This window comes from Athene cunicularia (assembly GCF_003259725.1).
Source record: "Athene cunicularia isolate RWA chromosome 1 unlocalized genomic scaffold, athCun1 chr1_part1, whole genome shotgun sequence".
NCBI lineage: Eukaryota > Metazoa > Chordata > Aves > Strigiformes > Strigidae > Athene > Athene cunicularia.
In genome coordinates, this window is record NW_020799091.1 from 27681711 (window position 1) to 27701861 (window position 20151).

Genomic DNA, 20151 nt, shown 5'->3' on the forward strand with positions numbered 1-20151 from the left:
AAGAGACAGGGATTTCATACTATCTGTGACCATTAAACAAGACAATCTTAGGTTAACTGCAGTTCTGTCTGAAGATATGGTTAGACCCATTTGTAGCTAAGGTAGCAGTATTGCTGATGTGTTCACACAGTAAAACTTGGTGTTGGTCTGTTGAGATCAGCATTTTTTGCCATAATGGCTTAAATACCATAGTATTCAAAGTACATGTAAATAGCATACCTAGGAGATCAAGTCTGTGCTTGTAGGCACACGACAGCTTTGTTTTTAAGTCACACATTGTAGACTGACTCCTTGCTTATGTGCTTATCTGTGTCTTAAAATATGCTGAGCTCAAAAAACCCCAACAATCACACATGTGAAATATTTTTCCCTAACATTGCATACATTATGCTTTTGCAGTGATATGTTCTGTTTTCTTTAAACTGTTGAGCAGTTTTATTTTCCAATGTTTTTTTGAGGCTTGTTACTGAATTTTCTTGCTTTCAAAAGTCAAAATCCTTTGAGCATGACTTTTGTTTTGTCATTCTGGGGTCATAAACACTGCACTGGAATGGCCTGTGTAGAGCATACATCCAAATTTGGATCCAAAGTTTAGGTTAGCATTTCCTGCTTTGTCATGCTGGCATGGCTGCACAGGCAGTTTGCTTCCCATGTTGGTAGAGGCAGGAGTTTGCATTTCTAGAGCATCTCTCCCATTCTTTTTTTTCTTCCCCAACAAAACCAAGTGGGAGAATTTCAGACAATTGAAGACGACAGCAAGCTTAAGCACGGTAATGGCAGAAATGCATATAGGAAAGGATTTTTCAGTCTCCTGTTTTTGGTGGAATAGAAAAGGTTTTCATGTAAACCTGTATGCTTGTTAATGTCAGAGATGTATATGTGAAGTGCTGGTGAAAGTCTGTCTTGGATCCTACATTATGAAGTTAAGTATATTGCTTCCAACTGGTACTTTTTATGCTGTAGCCTTGGAACATGCCATCTTGTCTGCTCTTGAAGTGTTTGTAACTTAGTTAGTTTTGATTTATAGTATCCTTTAATGAGAGCTATGGCAGGCATTGTTGCAAGTGTTTTTTCATGGTGTGAGGTGGAACTGCATGCCTTTCAGCTTTCACAGAGCAACAAAGTTCACTGAAAGTCTCTAATAATAATAGTCACATCAGACTTAAGTGCTCTTAAAATCACTTGTCTAGTTCTAATCCAGTATATTTTAAAGAAGATTTTAAAAGTTAAAACAAGCTTACACAAAGTACTTTTTCCAATGAAAACAATCTCATCAATCTGTTTCACTATCTGGAAGAAGTGAGATACTTCCTTGTGGTCTGAGTATCAAATATGCTTTGACCACTTTAAATCTTTAAAGTGATCAGTATTTCAGTAAATTTTATTTGGAAGGGGTAGTGCCATAACATGTTTATTGTAGCTTTGATTTTTAAGGGTCAGGTGAGCTCATTCATTCTGCCAAAGCTTAAGCAGATGATGCAGGTGTCTATGTCTCTGGCTGATACTGTTGGATTCACTAAAAAGTCATCAGAGAAAGCCTGAGGACAGTTAGGAGTACCAAATTTTATATCTTGGCTTGACTTTTTATCTGGAACACTTTACTTGCTTTAGGTCATTATAGATTCCTTGGATATACTAGTTTTCTTATTTGGGCGCTCCAAGGTATGTGTCCCATAGTTGAGGTATTCTTGTCTTTTTGAAATGTATTTGCACTTCATCACAGCTAGTTGTCAGGGAGTCAAAGCAAATTCATAGAGAGCTAGGAGTTTGGTTATCTTGTGAAACACGAGTTGTGGTTTTTTCTTCCCCTCCCCCTCCCCCCCAGTGTCTTTGTCATTATGTTTATTCTCTTTAAAATTTTCTTTTTTCTTACTGAATAGTTACATTCGGTCTTGGATTTCTGTTGTAGACAGTCCATATCTCTGAAGCTTGAGGGGAAGAACTGTTGTTTGTGTGTATGTATGAATTTTAATTCATCCGAGGCTCAGTTGAAACTGACTGTTGCTTGCTGTTGCTTTTTTTTCTTGTGGTACATTCTGTACTTTTAACAACATAGTGAGTCTTTTAGTTCATAGAACATTCCCATATCTGCATCTCCCACAATGTATTGTGATTTTTAGCATTATGTTGTCTGGCCCTTTTTTCAACTTGTTTTCACCTGTTTATGCAGCAGATTGGAATTCCATATAATTTGTGAGCGTTAGTATCTAGCTAATACAAAACTGTTTAATCAAATGTCCAGTTTTCATTGTGTGATTCTAGTGCCCATTTTAATTGTCCAAAGTGTAGAGCAGTCTCATTTAAACTGCAGATTACTGCAGATAGGACATAATGGCTATGTATGTATTTAGGATAAATCATATATATTAAAAGTTTCTTGATAATTTTTGAGTGAACTAGTCTGTGAGCCATAAGAGATTTCTGATGATCATGTACTTTTCTGTGATGTCTACAAAGTATCACATGCTCATGAAGTATTTTCTATGTATCAACATATTTTACTATTCTGAATATTTACAGCAAACAGGATTTCAGGTTCTTTATTATTGCCTGTGTATTTTATTTTAAAAAAACCCCAAGGGATGTATTTAATCACTCTGGAATGGTAAAGTTGCCCCCTAATGGACTAGATTTTTCAAAAATTTATTTTATAGGCAATTTCAGTCTTACATGAAAAAGAAATCAGGTATCTGTTATCTAAGCACCTGTTGGTTTCATTCTAGAGATAGTTCCTTTGCCTCAGTTAATTGATTTGCCCTAGCTTACATAAATTTACAGTCCACTATATATCTAAGCCTAAAATTTTTCAGTGGGGAAACTAGGTTAGCGCCTACAGCTGAATTAAAATAGACAGGTAAGAAGTTGCTGACTGCAAGATATGATACTAACCTTAGTCAGGAACCTAGAATGATTATGATTGGGACACAGAATAGATAAGGGTTCTGCTTGTATGAAAGCATGAGAGGATTTGTCAAAATCTAGTCCTACTCTCGTTATTCTAATATGGGTGCTAAGTGTGGATCTTGCAGCTCTGCAGAGGTAGATAACTAGAATAGCAGATAAATAACTGTTGATTATGTCTTAGCAGTTCTATGGCTTTAACATCTGAGGTGTTTTAGAAGACTGATCTCATAGGAACTGTGGTGTGGCTGAGGTCTCTAGTATGGGGTTTTGACAGTGATTCAGGCACATATGTACTGAAAATAATCCTTAATGTCGTCTTATTGACTTGGCCAGGAAACTTTTAGTGAATAATCACATTTGGTGTCTGCTCAGTGTAGCCACTCCCATTTCCTTTACTTTATATACATGTTACTGCTTCTGCTTGTGGAGAGCTGGGTGCTAATCTGATTTCATCCAATAATAATGTTGAGCATAAATTATCTGAATACAGTGTGCATTTTGTCAATATCTCCTTGAGCCGAAAAGTTACATTGAACAAATCCAAAATAGTTGTCACTGACATCAGTTTAGGGCACTGACATTGTTTTTTGATGCTCAGCATACAGAGTATGAATGATAAGTGGCCATCTCTTTTTTGCACCAGTATGCTGCCCACCCCCCACCCCAAGGATTTGAATCCCAGAATGCTGACTTGATGGTATGCATCGATATGTAAGACATCTAGTCTAGCTGTCTGCTCCACTCACAAACTAAATGGCCTCTCATGTGCTCATAGTTGTGCCAAACTTGCTTCAAGTTGTGAGTGTGACTTCACATAGTAAAATAAATCAGTAATTGATTCAGATCCTTGGTAAGCTGGACTGTGAACTGTAGTGTTTCAGAGCCTCTTTTAAAACAGCTAAGTTGCTCCTTCTGTAGTAGTGATAAACTCTGAGAAGGAGTTGTGTGGGAGTTCTGGGGCAGTTATTCAGAACTGCCTTATGTTTATGAGTCAATAAGCTACTTTCTGTGATAACCCCCAAAAAAGGTAGGGAGAATTTTGTACGCAACTCTCTTTGGCTTTTCCCATTGGGTGTTGGGTTTTCTGTTTGTTTGTTGGGGGTTTTTTGTGTGTGTGTTTTACCTACTCAGTGTGCTGGCAACTGTGAGATTCATTACCCTTCTTCAGTATATGGAGAACAGAGGCCTGGCTTAGCACTGTGAATTGCACTGATTGAGCCAGGACCAGCTATGTAAAGTCATTGCTGTGAAGCAGAAAGGCTGAAGTAATTAGGGACTTGATCCAGGGCTTGACAAGGTCAGTTATTTTTAGAATAAAACATTCAGAAATATTTTTAGGAAATATGACCAAAATCATCTTTAAACCCAGATTATTTGGGCCTGACTTTAAAGCTGTGTTTGGTATGATGGTTATTTTAGCTTTTTTAAAAGTTTATAAAAGGTCAAATATAACCTATTTTTAGCAGCGTGCATTTACTATATTCAGTCAAATAACTTTGGAAACCACCAGGTTTTATTGGTTGGTTTATCCAATTTCAGATTATTCCAGTAGTGATTCATTTACTAATCTGTAACTAATAATGTGCATCTTTTCTTTAAGTTACAGTTTCCATTACCTTAATAAGGTACAAACTGATCATGGTTGCTTTGCTGCTGATAAATTTAATGTAAGGAAAAGTTAAAGTTCTTCCCTTTTTGGCATTATCATGTGTTTGGCACATCAGTGCTTACATGTTTCAAATATTAGTAGCTTTTTTGCCTTCATTTCAGTCTTCACTGTTCAGTTATTTTCTGGAATTCACTGTATGTAAAGTCCATACTATGTTGGGTTTTTTTGGTTTTTTTTTTTTCCCTCAGAGTGGGGAGAATGTCACATAATTGTGAAAGATTCAAGGACTGAATTGTTTTTGAAACTTACCAAGGACCTCATCTAAATTGGAGCACTTAGAAGTTAATCAAGTAGTTATCACTTATATAATATGTTATTTAGAACTCAATTAAATTTGTTCTTAGATGAAAGAAACGGGACAAACCTTTATACTAAACTGGTATTTCTGAAGCTGTGACTTAGTAATGTTGGGAACTCTGTGATTTAGGCACATGAAGACATCTTGAGATTTTAAGTTTGATGTCTTAGTAAATCCTACCATGTATTCATCACTCCTTTATAAGTATAAGCTTAAGTCTAAAAATGCTTCCTTGAAACACATCCCTTCTGTTTTCACAAGTGCACTGTTCAATATGGAGATTTTGTATTCCAAAATGATCATTCCTTGCATTGAATCTCCTTTTCTCCATTCCTTGCTTTTTTGCTTTTCTTGCTGTTAGTTTTTGTTTTGTTCTTAGCACAAACTTTTTGAGTAGAATTCCAAAATAACTGACGTTGTGCAATTAAATGGTCTTTAAGCAGTACATTCAGTACCAGACTTTGAAACCCAGAATGTGTAAAGTTATGAGCATCTATAAAAATGATACTAAGTACTGAGAATATTTGTGTTACACAGTTCAAGATGGATATGCAATGAAATCATTGCCTATAGAACACAGACTTGCAAACTCAGGGAAAGCAAGCAGCTGATATGCTTAAATATATTTCTATGTTTGTTTTTTGTTTTGTTTTTCTTTTTTTGACAAAGGGTATGGTGTCTCTTGTGTAATTTGGATAGCTGTTTTATCTTTGTAGTATTTTTATAGAAGTGATATCTTCCTGGGTCTTTGATTTTTGCTGTCGGGCTTCCAGACTGGGCTGGACAGATGACATATGTTTGAAGCTTTGGTAGTTAATTGAAGCCAGAAATGGTTATTTTTAAAAAAATGCTTAGGAGTAAAAGTCTGAATAGGAAATTACTTTTTTCATCTCATTTTCTTAACTACCTTAAATTTAATTTTCTTAAATGAAACTTAGGTAGTCTGTGTTACGGAGACAGTGATTGATTCAAGAATGCTCCCTTCATTCTTACATTCTGTAATGGGTGTGCTGAGGAGTTTAATTTCTGTCTCGGCTTTAGAAAGAATCTGCTGTTGCACTTGTATACTGCTTTGAAAAACTTTTTCTAACAGTTTCTTTTTTTTTCTTCAAGCGGGCAACTCTTGTTCCAGTCACCTGAAATATAGGAAGCTTCAGTTGTACCACCAAATCAGTGTCCTAACTACGTGTGCAAAAATAATTTTATCTACTGCTTATCTGTAGTGCCAGTAAGGGATGAAGTAAAAGCCATGTAACTACCGTGTAATCCTCCATAGAGATTCCAAATAATAAACTGTGATTAGTGCATGTCTTGGGCATTGTAGTAACTCTTAGGTATTTGTAATGTTGTTAACTAAAGAATTGTCTAGGGCATGAAAAATTACTTTGCCTGTAATAACCTTGCTGTAGCCCGTAGGGAAGGACAGGTGTACATAGCTGAATTTAGGTTTTGGAATTTCCTCATCTCATGGAGGAAAGGTCCTTTTTGGTAGCCATCCTTACTGTGAAATTGTTGCTGTTGATACCCTGACTTTCATAGTGTGAATGAATGCAGGAGAAATAATGACTGCTTGAACAGCATTTCCCATTTCCGTGGGAGAAAAGATGGTGAGTTAATGGAAGCATGGGATAGACCTTGATACATTCTAGTAGACTTTCTTAAAACTGTTTTTAAAGTCTTCACCAAAAGGTAAAATAATTTGAGATAGAATACTATTATTTGGCTTCAAAATAAAAAGCAGTGTGTGTGTGTAGTACAGTTGAAGGTTTGTGGCTGAGGCTTCCAAAAGATGGGTAATTGACAGCAAAGACGAGAGAAGTGGAGTTAAGTATGTGCTGTCCCTGATGTCAGAAATGATGTTAATTGCTGTATTAAACATCAAGTTAGATCAACAGATTAGGATTAGGTGACTGATTACTTCTTGTTTGTGTTTATACAGTGATTTAGGGTTTTTTTAGGTAGACACAGTTTTGGAAAAGAAGTATTTACCTGTTTGTATATATTTTGAAATAGTATTCAAACAGAGCATGCCTGACGTTTATCTCCTTGTTACTCTATATCACCTCATATAAGGGTAGATTTTATTAACTTGTGCCCCCTCTGCTGGCTAGTTTTCCAATTACAAAGTAAAAATAGAAGTCTATGTAGGTAAGCTACACTCTGATATGCTGTTTTGGCCAAATATCAATTTATAAAAGTCCCTTTTATGGGGGTAAAACCACATCAAAACCCATGTGAGTCTTAATTTGTGAGAGTTAGGGGTGGTGTTGAGACTTGGTGTTTTCATAGTGCATAGTTACTGTCATGGGCTCAGTCAAGATTCCTTCAGCATTTGTCAAATTTGCTTCTTTCCTTTATCCCTCAGTTGAGATTTGGTGGTTTTACCCACCTTGTGTGTGTATATTGATTCATATACAGAGGAACTAGATCATTATGGTTCTTGGGACTATGGAGGACTATGCTTCAAGCTTCTAAAACCTGGTATGATCATCTGAATTTCTTATGGCAGTCATTTTCCCCTTAAGATGTAGAGCTCTTCTTTTGGGTGTAGTAAGAAGCTCTTTCAAATTACCTTTAACAGGTGATTAATTTGCTTTTGTTCTTCCTGAACCCTGTATTTGCAGGTGAGGTATTATTCCAAGCTGTCTAGCATGAAGGGCAGGTAGAACAGTGTCCTGTTCTGGGTACTGCAGGGAGAGCTAAAAGGTGTCAGTGTTATGACAGAGAATGTATGTTTGTAGTGTGGATGTTCATGGACCCAGAGTTAATAGTAAGAACCCTCATTCTGGCCTGCAACCCTTTCAGAAAACCACGGAGCACTTTTTCTTGGTATTCCTGGAATAGTGCATTTCATTAGGTTGTTTCATAAGATTCTGATCTGTGATCGATCTGTCTATCTTTGCCATTAATCAGGCATCAAGGGAGATTTCTGCTTGATATTAAAATTTCTTTTATGATTTGAAAACTTCATAAGACTCCAGAACACACGTATCCTGTGTAAACGTCAAACTGCATAGTGTAGCTTTCATTGAACTTAGGCTTCTGAACGTGATCTTGAAATACATCTGCAGTACAAATATCTGATCATCTACTGGTAAGACAGAATTGCTACCACTGAAAGACTGCACTATCTATTGAATAATCAACAGCATCAAGGGAATACATCAAAATCTTATGGACCGCAAATCAGAGATGAGTTAGCAGCTTTGTGCATGAAGCCTGGTTAGGCACTGATCTTAATCCTGTACAGAATTTCAGTAGGTTTTCCATCTCTTATTCAGGCTGAAATCACAGAAGTCTCTCTGACACTTAAGTGGTTCCCATTCATGGAGTCAGTTTCTGTTTGAAACCAGCCATAACACATACATATGGTTTCAAAGCTGTTTTTATTATGCAGGTTCAGGCATTTGGGTAACACCATGATGCAGTTCAGAGGTGCAGTAGCTTTCAGTTTGGCCACAGAATCATGGAGCTTTTGTGGCATATCCTGTGAGAAGTCAGATTTATCAAAGCTAATGTTCTGGTACAACCTGACTGCCTTTCTTGCTCTTTACCTGCTCTTCAGGATTATTCTTCCTTATGATCTGGTAGGTCAGAGTTTCATAGTGTGTTTGAGTTAAGTATTAGGTGATATGCAGCATATCTTCATCTGGGAAAGCTTCCACATAAAAACATTGCTGTTTATCAAGTAGTAGGAAAGAATTTACTAATCTAATGAAGTAGAAAGCGTATTCATTCCTGAGTACTACAGTGTGTACATATATGTGTGTGATTATGGTGCCTGTTTACATACATTTGAAAATGCAGTTTTTGTGAAGTTATACTGCCAATTGTGAATTCACTAAAATACTACTGTAATGCCAGTGTATTCAACTATGTTTGTGACTCAGGAAACAATTGTGTGAATGCATAAAATACAATTGATTTTATAGGTCTTCAACTATATTGATTGGTTCTGCAGGGATAGAGGAAGATAGTTAAAGCTGAAAATGTGAGTGGGACAACTAAGTTACAAGAGATGCTACAGGTCATATGTAGAGCAGCTTATGTCTTATGTAGAGCAGCTGTTAAATACCTGTGTACTTGACTTATAGTGTTCTGCCTTGCCTTGAGCAGTGAAGGAGAAATTCTCTAATAAATGTTAAATCAATGTTTAAGACATTTTGTGATTTTGCTAACGTGTAACTGGAGTTCCTAAAATATGGAAAGTAAGTGAAAACTATGATGGGTTTGGACCACCTGTTTTTGTTTGAAATTCAAGCTCAGTGTTTTGATATTTTAAAGCTGTTATCAGTTTTTTTAAAAATAGCTTTAAACTAAGAATTTTGCTGTCATTCTGACTTTCAGATTTCATTTTAAACTATTGTTTTTGAACAATGATTACTCACAGAGTCTGATGAGCATTTATGAGAATCTTGATCTTTTAAATTCTAAAAAACCTGATTGAATTGAAAAAACTGATAGTGCACTTTTGTTCCTGGTCAGATGACTAAATTTGCAGGTAGGTAGGGCTGATACTTCTGAAAATAACAAGGCTCAGCTGAGATAATGTAATGTATGATGGATGTACAATACAACATGTTAAATTTTGTGATTTACTTAAATGAGCACCTACATTTTAGACATTTGACCATGGTCTGAAATTTTTTTCCAGTAGTGTGTTCTGTTAAAAATATGCACTTTATTTCAGTTTACATTTATTTTCAACTTCTAACCTTTCTTGGGCATGAAGCTTTTGTACTACTAAATACTACTTTTTATAGTAGTTGCTTGTTGAACATGTCATTTTTAGTCTCTGACTTGGCGTTTTTTGGGCATGTTTCTACCTCGGCTATTTTTTAAATATTTCAACACTTCTGATTCTGAAAGTAATACTTAAATGTGTGCATTGAGATAATGGTATTCTTAAATCAATTTTCTCTTACTACATGTATAATATTGTATACTTGCACATCTAAAGGTCACAGTAGCTCTTGAATTGCTTTACCTGTACACTTAGAGGAAAAAAAAAATTCATGAATGTATTAGTCATGTTGAGAATTGTTCCTAAACTTACCTAGGAAAGTGAATCCTTAGTTCTGAGAGTCTTAACCAGACAATAATGTGTCTTGGTAATTTGATACAGTTCTGGCTCTGAGGCTCCCTTGGAGAGCATCAGGCATGCTCAGTGGTGCTCACAGCTCTGGATTTGTTTTGTATTATCTGAGCACAGAACTACTTCAGCTGGAGACTGAAGAAATGGCAACCAATGCAACTGAGTTGCTTTGTGATTTGGAACAAGTAGTCCTGAAGCTGTCCAATTGTTCAAAAGAATGCGTGTTGTGTAACAGATAAGTTTTTAAGGCTTTGAATCTCCTGCTTGTTCCTTTTTAGCTGAGCAAGCTTGTAAGATTGCCCTGGTATTGATGCTGATTTTTAAATAGCTTTCTTTTTAAAAGAGGTGTGTATGGGTTTTTTTGTACTCTTGGTGTCCTTAAAAGTGCAGATTGTGGGTGAATGAAAAAACCCTCTTGTACCACATTACAGTACTTGGTGGTTGAACAGGATGATCAGCCATTAAAACCTTAGGTACTTCTTCCTTAGTAATTTTTTTCACCACTGCTAGGAACCTTCAGAGGGAAAGGGGTATTACTGAAAAGAATTTGCAGTCAGATTACTCTAGCAGCTATTTACACTGAAAAGGATACTAAATGAGCCAATTTGTCTACATGAGCAATTAGCGGGCATCTCTGTGGAAGCCAGTTGCCACTGAATTTTCAGCTGGAAAAATAAGTAATATTTAGTTTTTCAAAAATACTTGTTTATAAGCAAATGTATTTAAAAACAATAATTTAAAATAAAGCTTGAAAATACTTTTCAATTTACTGTAGCCCGAGTTTCAATTTATGTTGCTTGAGTAGTAAATTGGGACTCAGTGCCACAGTTTAAATATAGCAGTTGAGTTTCTAGACTTTAAAATGTTTATCCACTATTAGTGGTTATAATCTGTCTGAAAACAGAAAATACCAGAAGTATCTTTGTATGCTTGTTAGAATAGACCTATATAATGCTAGCTTAAATTGTGATCTTTAGTTGATCTTTACTTTAAGAACATAGGGTTTAACACTTTCTATCTTTCACTTTCCTATGTGGGAATGTAAAATGATACTAAAATTAGCTGCTGGATTATTTTTGCTTTTGAAATCAACCGAACTTCATGGTGAGTAGTTAGTTGTCAGAGTAAGTTGTAAGCAGGCTTACTGTCTACACCTGGGTATGCTGATCTGATTTCCAGTGCATTTCAGCATACCTGTAAACTACCAAAGAGCTGGGAATGTACGCTTTCTCACTCACTGTTTCACTGCGTAACTAAAAGAATTGGGCTGTGCTGAATTGATTTCCTATACAGTCAGTTAATGGTGTTGCTTTTTTTTTTGAAGAATGCGGTATTTTTAATGTGTAAATTCAATAGTGTTTTGTTTAGTAGTATATTTCTAAAGGAAGAGCAATAGAAAATAATTTGATTATCATAGAATTAGATTCATTAGATTAAAGTTCTAAAACGGTACTTGATGAAACTGCTGCAGTTAAAATTGGTAAGTGTAAGTCTGCTGGAATTTCATTTTGCGGAATTTGCTGCATCTCTGAGTTTTGAGAGCTTATATAATGTGAGGTTTTTGTTTGTTTGGCTTTTTTAGGGAATACCTGACAGTACTGGTTTTGTACAGCTACAGTGAGGATTGAGGTCAGAAGAGTCATTGGAGTTCTTTAAGAATTAATGACATAGAAATTTTTAGTCAAAAGTAGTAAACATCAATGATAGGCATTTTATCTGAAATTCTTCCTGGATAAATTCTGTTTATGTTCCTTTAGGTGGAATGTAAATACTTAATTCATGTTTCTAAATTGAAATGAACTATGAACCTAAATGCAGCTAAGTGAACTCAGCTCTGTTCATTTCTCTAACGCGGTGGTGAATTGTGTACTCTAACTTGATTTCATAAATTCTTTCTGGAAAGGATAATATTTATAGCTGTGTTGATGAGTTGATGAAGTCAAGATTACTGTGTTTTCATATTAGTGAGGAAGAGATTTCAAGGGGAAAACTTTCCTTTATTACTTAAACAGGTGTGAAGTATTCTGCAACAGTGCAGTGATAGTTACCACAGTTATCCTGTAGAGGATACATGTGGAAACACGAGTTTCTTTGGATTTGGGGGCAGAGATTCTCATATCAGTTGTTACTCTGGCTACAAATGAATATAGTTCTTGTTCTGGTAAAAAGAAATTCTTGCTTTTGTAAATGTTGCTATATGAGTTGATACTTAGTAGGTGGTCATCGATTGTACAGGTAAAATACTTGTGAAATTATAAAAGATAGACTGAAGATGAACACATTTATCTCTCAGACATTTGGGGGGGGGCGGGGCTCAAGCTTAGAATCTCTTGTTTCCTTCCTTACAATATAATAATTCTGAGTCCATTGTGTTTACATTTAAGGCTTAAATTATAGAGGGTTAAAATTGAGAAAGATTATAGTTGAGGTACACAAAAGTGTTTAAGATAATGAGGATATCTGGATAATAGGGGTTGTCAGTGACTGAATTTTTAATACCTAATATTTCAAGTATAAGTGTTTGAATAATATCTGGACCAGAATACTGACCTAAACAACATTTCTTATTACATTCTAAATCTAAGATCTTGTTATTTTTATCAATTGTCAATATATTTTTTTCAATAAATATTAGCATTAGGATTAAAGTACTTTTATGTTTCAGTATTCATGAGGGTAATAATTCTTTTCCTCTAATAAGAAACTCTGCATTCAGTATTATTTCGGTGCAACATAATTAGCTTCTGACTGATGTTTTGCAGTTGTGGTTAACTGTTAGTTGGTAAAATAACATACCATAACTGTTCTTCAGAATTAAGTACGGCTAAATATTCTTAGGAAATTATTTTAATTAAAATTGAGTGTATTTTGAGAGTCCTTAAATTCTTTTGAGTAATTGTTTAAATTGGATTATGAACTAGCTAACCTTTCATGGGAGAGATTGATCTTTACTGTTTAATTTTATTATTGCATTTTTTTTGTCTGTAGTTATGGTATGCTATTTTAGAAGAAAGTTCTAGGATTTTCACTAAGGTTTGAGAAAATATTGAGTAAATATCTTTTAAATTTTTTTGTTGGCATATAGTAAATTGATCACTGTAAATGTAGTATTGCCACTTAAAACTGGACACCCCTCACCAAATATATTTCAAATTGTGTTCTATATTTCTATTTGTGTTCTAAGCACACAATCAGTAGGTGATCCTTTATATGAAATGGGTTCTTTTTTAGAATTTTTAAAATGGATTTAAAAGGTCTTTTTCTTAGAACCTATTAGTTCTTGCTCCATATTTTTAGAGTAATTTGTAAGAATTCATGAGATAGTTTGTCTTTATAAGCAGAACTAGACTGTAGGTCTAGTTGTAGTTTTCTTGTTTTCCGAAGAAGAAAAATTAGTCCTTAAATTTGGCAATAGGAGTGTAGAACAAACAAAAGCTTGTGATGGCTTTTATCCAGTTCATCTTTAACCTTAGCTAGAGTGGAATGTGCTACCTGGGCTTGGAGTTGACATGTGCATGGATATTACTTTGGGATCCTCCTTTTCTTACTGCTAGTATGCTAGAGGACTTCTGTCCCTCCTGAAAAAGAAGTGCAAATAACAAACCAAGTTGGTTTTGTTACAGCTAGGCTAGTTGAGTATCTTTGTAGGATCACAGAATGTCTTGCATTGTATATGTTTCTGTCTTAAAATAATTCATATAGAAAGTTTACCTATTTTTCAAGTATTTGTGAAGTAAGTTTTGTGTGCGTGGTTGAACCACTTTGGTACTATTCATGACAGTTTTCCTTAATACATAGTGTTAGTTCTTAACCTGGAGATCATGATCACAATGTGCTATGCAAATGCTTTAGTTTGTCACACAGTTTTTAAATAATGCATAGAATCAACCCTGGAGTAGGGGGAATTGGAAGTTATCTCTCTTTTGAAGAGACAGTTGCTCTAAACAGCTGCTAGTTTGTCAGAATACTGCAGTACACATTGTTCTTGAAGTCCTATGTTAACCATTTTTGTCATGTTTTTTGTAGGCATTTATTTAATACAGATACATTGTGTCTAGTTTTACATGGCCTAACTGCAAAAAGAAACGCATAATGTTGTACTACATAGTACGTGAGAAGAAATACCTCAGGCCTCATTGTTTTGTCAGTGGGTATCAGTGGCCACTTAATGACTGAACAGAAGCATATGAATTTGTTACAGCATTTTAAATGAAATTTTTTTTTTTTTTTCCTCCTTAGGGACGAAACCCCTTTTTTCTGGAGCCAGCAATAATTATAACAGTTACTGATGGAAGTAAATTAACTACTACCAGTGGGATACAGGAAGAGGTAAGATCTGACCTCTGTTTACAATGATGTGTAGTTAATGTTGTGTTAGAATACTTTTTACAGTAGGAGCATAAATGATTCAAAAGTATGCTCATTAATAGCTTAAACTTGCATGTTTTTTCCTTTTAATTTGAGGTAATTTTATGCAATAGTACTGCAAAAATCTGAATAGCCTTTTTTCCTCATATGTGACAGAAGCATGTAGTACAACTGTTGGCCTGTTTAGTAGATTGTTTGCTATTTCTATTCAGGGAGTTCATGGTTTTTCAAATATGTTAGCAGAAATTGATTTTTGTAAAGTGTGTATGTCTTTAACTGGTGTAGATAGAAGCTCTTTATAGATCCAAATTAACATGGTGATTTCTCAAAGGTTGTGGCCACTAGGGAGCATGTGAAATATGTACTTCTTTCACACTGGGCTCTTAAAGTGATTTATAATCAAATCAGTAGTGTCCTTATAATCAGAGTTAAGAGATGGAGAAATGTATTTCAAATGAAATCTGTAGAGCAGTCTCAAACATCAGTTCTTAATATACTGGAGTACCTGCTCAGATATCTGGCAAATCAGAGGCACTGAGCTGTTTTAATTTACTGTCCATTTTGAATTATTTCCTTAAAAAAAATGGAGGAGGTCACTAGAAATAGGGTTGGCCTGACCAGCTGAGTGCCCATTCCATGCAGTAGTAAAAAAACCAACAGCAGCAATATTCATAAGCTCATTCCCATTTCAGGGGAAAGGTTAATATCCAAAGGTCTGCCCTAAAGATTAAGGGGAGGATTCAGACTTTTCCATGTGGTACACCACATTTCATTATACAGATTAATTTATACATCACTGTTCATTAGCTACCCGAATTTCTCCCAATAGTCTATTATTATATTACATTCTTACAACACTTAGAAGTTGTTTCTATGGAAAGTCATATTTGAGTGTGTTTGTAATGTATCAGAGGAAGAAAGTTGAATGATTTGATAATTCTTATGTGGACTACTAACAAATAGCCATAGCCAGTAACTGAAAGGGAATGCCTGGATCCATGATACTAAGTAGGCTGTCTTATTGTTACCCAATAAACTATTTTCAGCTTAATCCAGTAATTGACTGGGTGTGATCCAAAAATACTAAGTAGAATAGAAGCCTCATGGTGATTGTCAGTGGTCAAGTGTAAATTCAACAGAGGGTAGCCTGACACTTTTAGAGCCTTCTACAGCTTTTAGTACTGTTAGCAGCAGAATACTGTTGGGGTTTTTTTAAGAGCTAATTGAATAATCACTTAGTTGTGTAAGTTCTTTCTTGAGAAGGACTTTTCTACTGTCAGATGACTAACTTGTAAAATCAGACATTGATATCCTGGAGTGAAGGACACCGAGATGCTCAGGGGGTAAAGCAAATGTCATACGGGTAGAGGCTGAGAACTGCGTTTGCTCATCCTTTAGAAGAGAAGCCTGTGGTGGGTGCGGGGGATATCTTACTACCATCTGCAACAGCTTAATGGGGGAGGGAGCCCAACTTTTCTTGAATGTGCACAAGGCTGAGATGAGAGGCAACAGCTGCAAATTGTACCTTGAGAAATTCTGATTGGATATCAAGAATAATTTTAACTGTGGGTGATTGAACACTGGCATAGGTTGTCCAACTGTAGTGAGAACTCAATTATTGGAAATGCTCAAAACTGGGTTGGACAAGGCCCTGAGCAATCAGAAGGCTCTGGACTGTATAACCTTCAAGTGTTCCTTCTATAGTGTACACAGTTCTGTGATTTTACATTACATTTCCCTTCATCTTGTTCATTTATCCAAAATGATTTAGGTAAGAAAGCTCTACTGACTGTCATGAGCTGTTCCTTATTAACAAGAGTCAGAATTTTTTTATAGCCAGCAAGTTTTTTGTGTTCCTTTTCCTTCAAATGTGGGTACAACTTTTTCACCTTTAGTCTTCACAAGAAGACTTTTTCTTAGTCAGACAACCATTTGGTCATACATTCACATCTTTAAGTTGCTGTAACTTATGTTGAGAAAATGGGTTCAATCTACTAAATTTAGGCTTGGCTCATGAGCAGTGCTGGCTGATAAGTGTGTGCTAAACCCAGAGTTTTAGTGTCATGATTGTGTCATTGGGCCAACTTTGACACCTACATGATTTGCTGATTGTTAAATTAAGTTCTAGAGATGCAGGATCTGCTCTACTAATGATAGTGATGTTAAGGTTTCTTGGTAAATGAGCAAATTTAAATGCATTGTCTTTTGGAAAAAGTGAAAGTGACCACTGCTCTTACTTCCTGCAAGACAAAATGCAAGTTTCTTAGAGTGGTCTTCCACATGTATTTACAGGGTATATATTTCATACCCAGCAATGTGATTTTTTTTTTCTCTTTTGCCATAGATGTACTGGTAGGAACATCCTTAACGCTATCAAAGAGCAGTGGAACAAAGTATCCAAGGGTGCTTCTGTCTTTCAGAGATGATCTTTTGCTTTTGTCAGTGTGTCCTATTGAAGAGAATTTTTCTTAGTGCAGCTTGAGTGTTCTTTACAGTTATCTCTCAAGTTGGACATATAGAAATGAAGCAGAATTAATACAGTAACACCACCCAGGAGATACGGAAGTCTGTTGTTGCTCTTCTGTTCAATAACAAAGCTTTTTTGTCACTTTCAAATGTCTCTTCTGTTTGGTTTTGACTTTGGAGAGGCTTTTCAGAGTCTGTGTTGGAAGTGATCATATCCCACTGGCTATGACAACAGTGTTTTTACTTACCATGTAAAGTTCTCATCATGGACTAAGGCAGTACATTTTTAGTTCTTTTAAAACTTACGTACAAGAGAACTGACAAACGTTGTTTTTGGAAAGCCTGTGAAGCCAGCATGGAACCTGGAGGCAAGTTTTCTCAAAGCTTTGTCATTCAGATGAACATTTGCATTCTTACCAATGAAATCAGCTTTATCACTATGGGAACACTGTCATTTGCCCTAGTGTGAAGCAGTCGAGCTTAAAACCTGTCTCAGAGCTCTTGCTGAATTCTTCAGATGTCTTGTTTCTTTGTGGAATTTAATATGGGGTTTGCAGATAAAGAGCCTTACCCATTCAGCACTACTTTGCCTCTGATGGATGTGGTTCCTCAGACTGAAGACAGAAATGACGCAGTCTCTGAAATTACCATCTCCACCAGCCCAAGTTAGTGGGATTTTTCAGCCCTGTCCCTTCTGGCACTGACTTCTGATGCACCAGTGTTGATGTACTGAAGAGTGCCACTGTCAGTTCATGGCATGTTGAACAGATTCTCCCCTGGATTCACTTGTCCCAGACATAACTTGAGGAAGGGATGGGATCATACTGTTGGAACACCATCATTTATCATTGGTCTTATGCTATGTATTCCTCTTGGAGTGGCTTTCACTTCTGGCCTGATCCTTCAAATTTTGTCTTAACCCTTTCCTAGTATTTCCTTTAACAAGTTTTAATTGCTTGAGGGGATTTCTCTTATTCCTTTTTATATTATGAAATAGAATGTCACACTACTTCAATTTTGCAGCTGCTGAGCTATGTTCTCTTGTCTTCCTTCTACATACCCTCTGTTTTAAGAGGAAGCATCATACTCCTGTTTGCAAGATTGAAACTGGGTTATTGACCTATTGATACATTCTGATGAATGATTATGCAAATAAAAAGCATGATGCAAATAAAAAGCGATGCTGCTTGTCTTCTGTATGTTGCCATTCATCTGATTTTCCAATTGTGAGAGACTCTTACAGGAGGAATCAGTGATTTCCTTGACTCCTTATCCCAGAATTGTGTGGCATTGTCACATTGCTCCTTCAAGGTTTGATCATCTTTCATCCCTGCTGCAGTAACTGTAACAAGTAGCAGTGTCCTGCTTTCAAGACCAATCAGGAACTGTAAATGCTCCATAATATTTTTAATCATAGTTCCTCCAGCTAAAAATCTTGATTTCTAAACAAATTCTTCAAGAAATATGTGGCACATCTCATTAGGTATATGTTCCTGTCCTTCCTCATCCATATTATTCCTGTTGGCAGCAGCTGTCAGGATCACAGCATTTGGCACTGAGCCCCAGAGTTCTTGGTGTGTGAATTCTGTGTTAACTGTCAGCTCAGTGTGCTGATAGTTCATGGTTAATGCTAACATCAGAAGGGCCAAGTATATCATGCTGTTGACAGGGTGTATCAGTTGACCTCATGTCTCTCTGTGGTCTTATTTCCTATAGAAGAACAATTTGTGGCTTTCTGTCTCTGTGTTATAACTGCATATAATTGAATGGAAAAAGAGAGGAAATAATGCTGCTGTTAACTCCACTTAGAGTTTCTTGGTCTACCAAAGGCTAGTTTTCTCAGCTGGGTTTGATTCTTGTTGCCTGTCCTTAATCCTTCAGTCCTCTGAGTATGAAATGATGTATTTGCTTGGAATGTTAAGATGTGTCGTGTCTTTTTATGGGTACTAGAAAAACCTGCTAGTAAGATTACTTGAAGATAGATTATTTTTGTTTTTAAAAGATTTTTCTAGATACAGAGAGATAAGTTTACTGTCTCTTTATGAATAATTTTGAGTGCCTAATCAAAGGTAACAACCTTTCATGAGATTTCCCAAGATGGAACTGCCTGTAATTACCTGGGTACTAAAGCTTAAGCAGGTGCTAGTGCCCATTGTAACATGAGGCTGTACATGCAGTCATTGCCAGCAGAGCATTGCTTTCAACAACTACAGTGCTATGGCAGAGTTCTCTAATGCTTACTTAGCTTTTATTCAGCCTAGGGCCTCTAAGATCCTCTGTTTTTTGCAAATTTCAGACTCTGCTACTTCTTATGATTGTATAAATGTGTGTAGAAACAAGGACTCAGATTAAACAAAAGACCTGCTTATCAATAACAGGGTTCTTTAAGATCTTGTCAGTAAAAGGTTGTCCTCAAACCCCTCTTGGTTCTTAAACATTTTAGCGACTTTAGGGATAGGGTAGAGGGGCATAAGGCACACACTGCCACCTTATTGTGGCATTATGGCATTTAGGAATGGTAGGGTTTGTGTATGCTCCTACAAACTAGTGTTGAGACAAAACAGCTGGTTTTTAGTACTAAGCTGGGAGGACACTTGTATGTGATTATAAACAGACAACATGTTGAAGACCATTAGTAAATACCCTCACTTTAAATTGTTCTGTCTATCATTTTCTCAACAACCAATATGAAGGACAAAGGAAAAGATGTGCGTGCCTTCATACTGAAATGTGTGGGACAAGAGAAATGAAAAGCAAGATGTACATTTCTAGGCTCATCTCATTTTCTGCTAGGTATGCGGTTGCTATGGTAATACAATACCAGTTTAAAAAAAAAAAAAGTAACTGGAGGTGAGAAGACCAAGTTACTGATGTCTGTGGAGAATGAGGCCTGGTTTGAATCTCTAAATTCTCCAGTAACATGGATGTTAAATTTAACTGGAATGAAACTGTGGGAAAGTGAAGACATTTGATTTGATGCTGATAGCTTTGCATGTCATATTACAGTTTGAAATTTTTTCTGATAGTAATACATACATAATGCAATATCTTATTCCTAAGTACTGTCTGGTTTTGGGGTTCTCAGTATAATCAGCTGAGCCAAAAAAGGTTTTGTAGTTTGAGATAAACTGAGCTCAGGACAGTGTCGGTGCAGGGACTAATGGGATACTTATATAAATAAATACATTAAATATATATGCTGCTTGAAGAACAGTGCTGTAGGTCTGTACTGCAGTTGAAATGTACTCTTCAGAGCTATTAAATCTTCTGTTCAGTCAGATAGAAGTAGGAAAGTGTGGTGAATCGTGTTCCTTAATAATAGCTCCAAGTGAGGGTGGTGTAGTCGTTGCA

At 36.0% G+C, this 20151-nt stretch overlaps 1 protein-coding gene across 2 annotated transcripts in view; it reads left to right on the forward strand.

The window, feature by feature from the left end:
* Positions 1-20151, forward strand: part of INTS6 (integrator complex subunit 6) — a 43840-nt gene that overhangs the window by 4548 nt on the left and 19141 nt on the right. For both annotated transcript variants that reach the window (XM_026845568.1, XM_026845577.1), the window contains exon 2: positions 14206-14295. In XM_026845568.1, coding sequence (XP_026701369.1) covers positions 14206-14295 — 90 coding nt within the window. The remainder of the gene's footprint in view (positions 1-14205; positions 14296-20151) is intronic.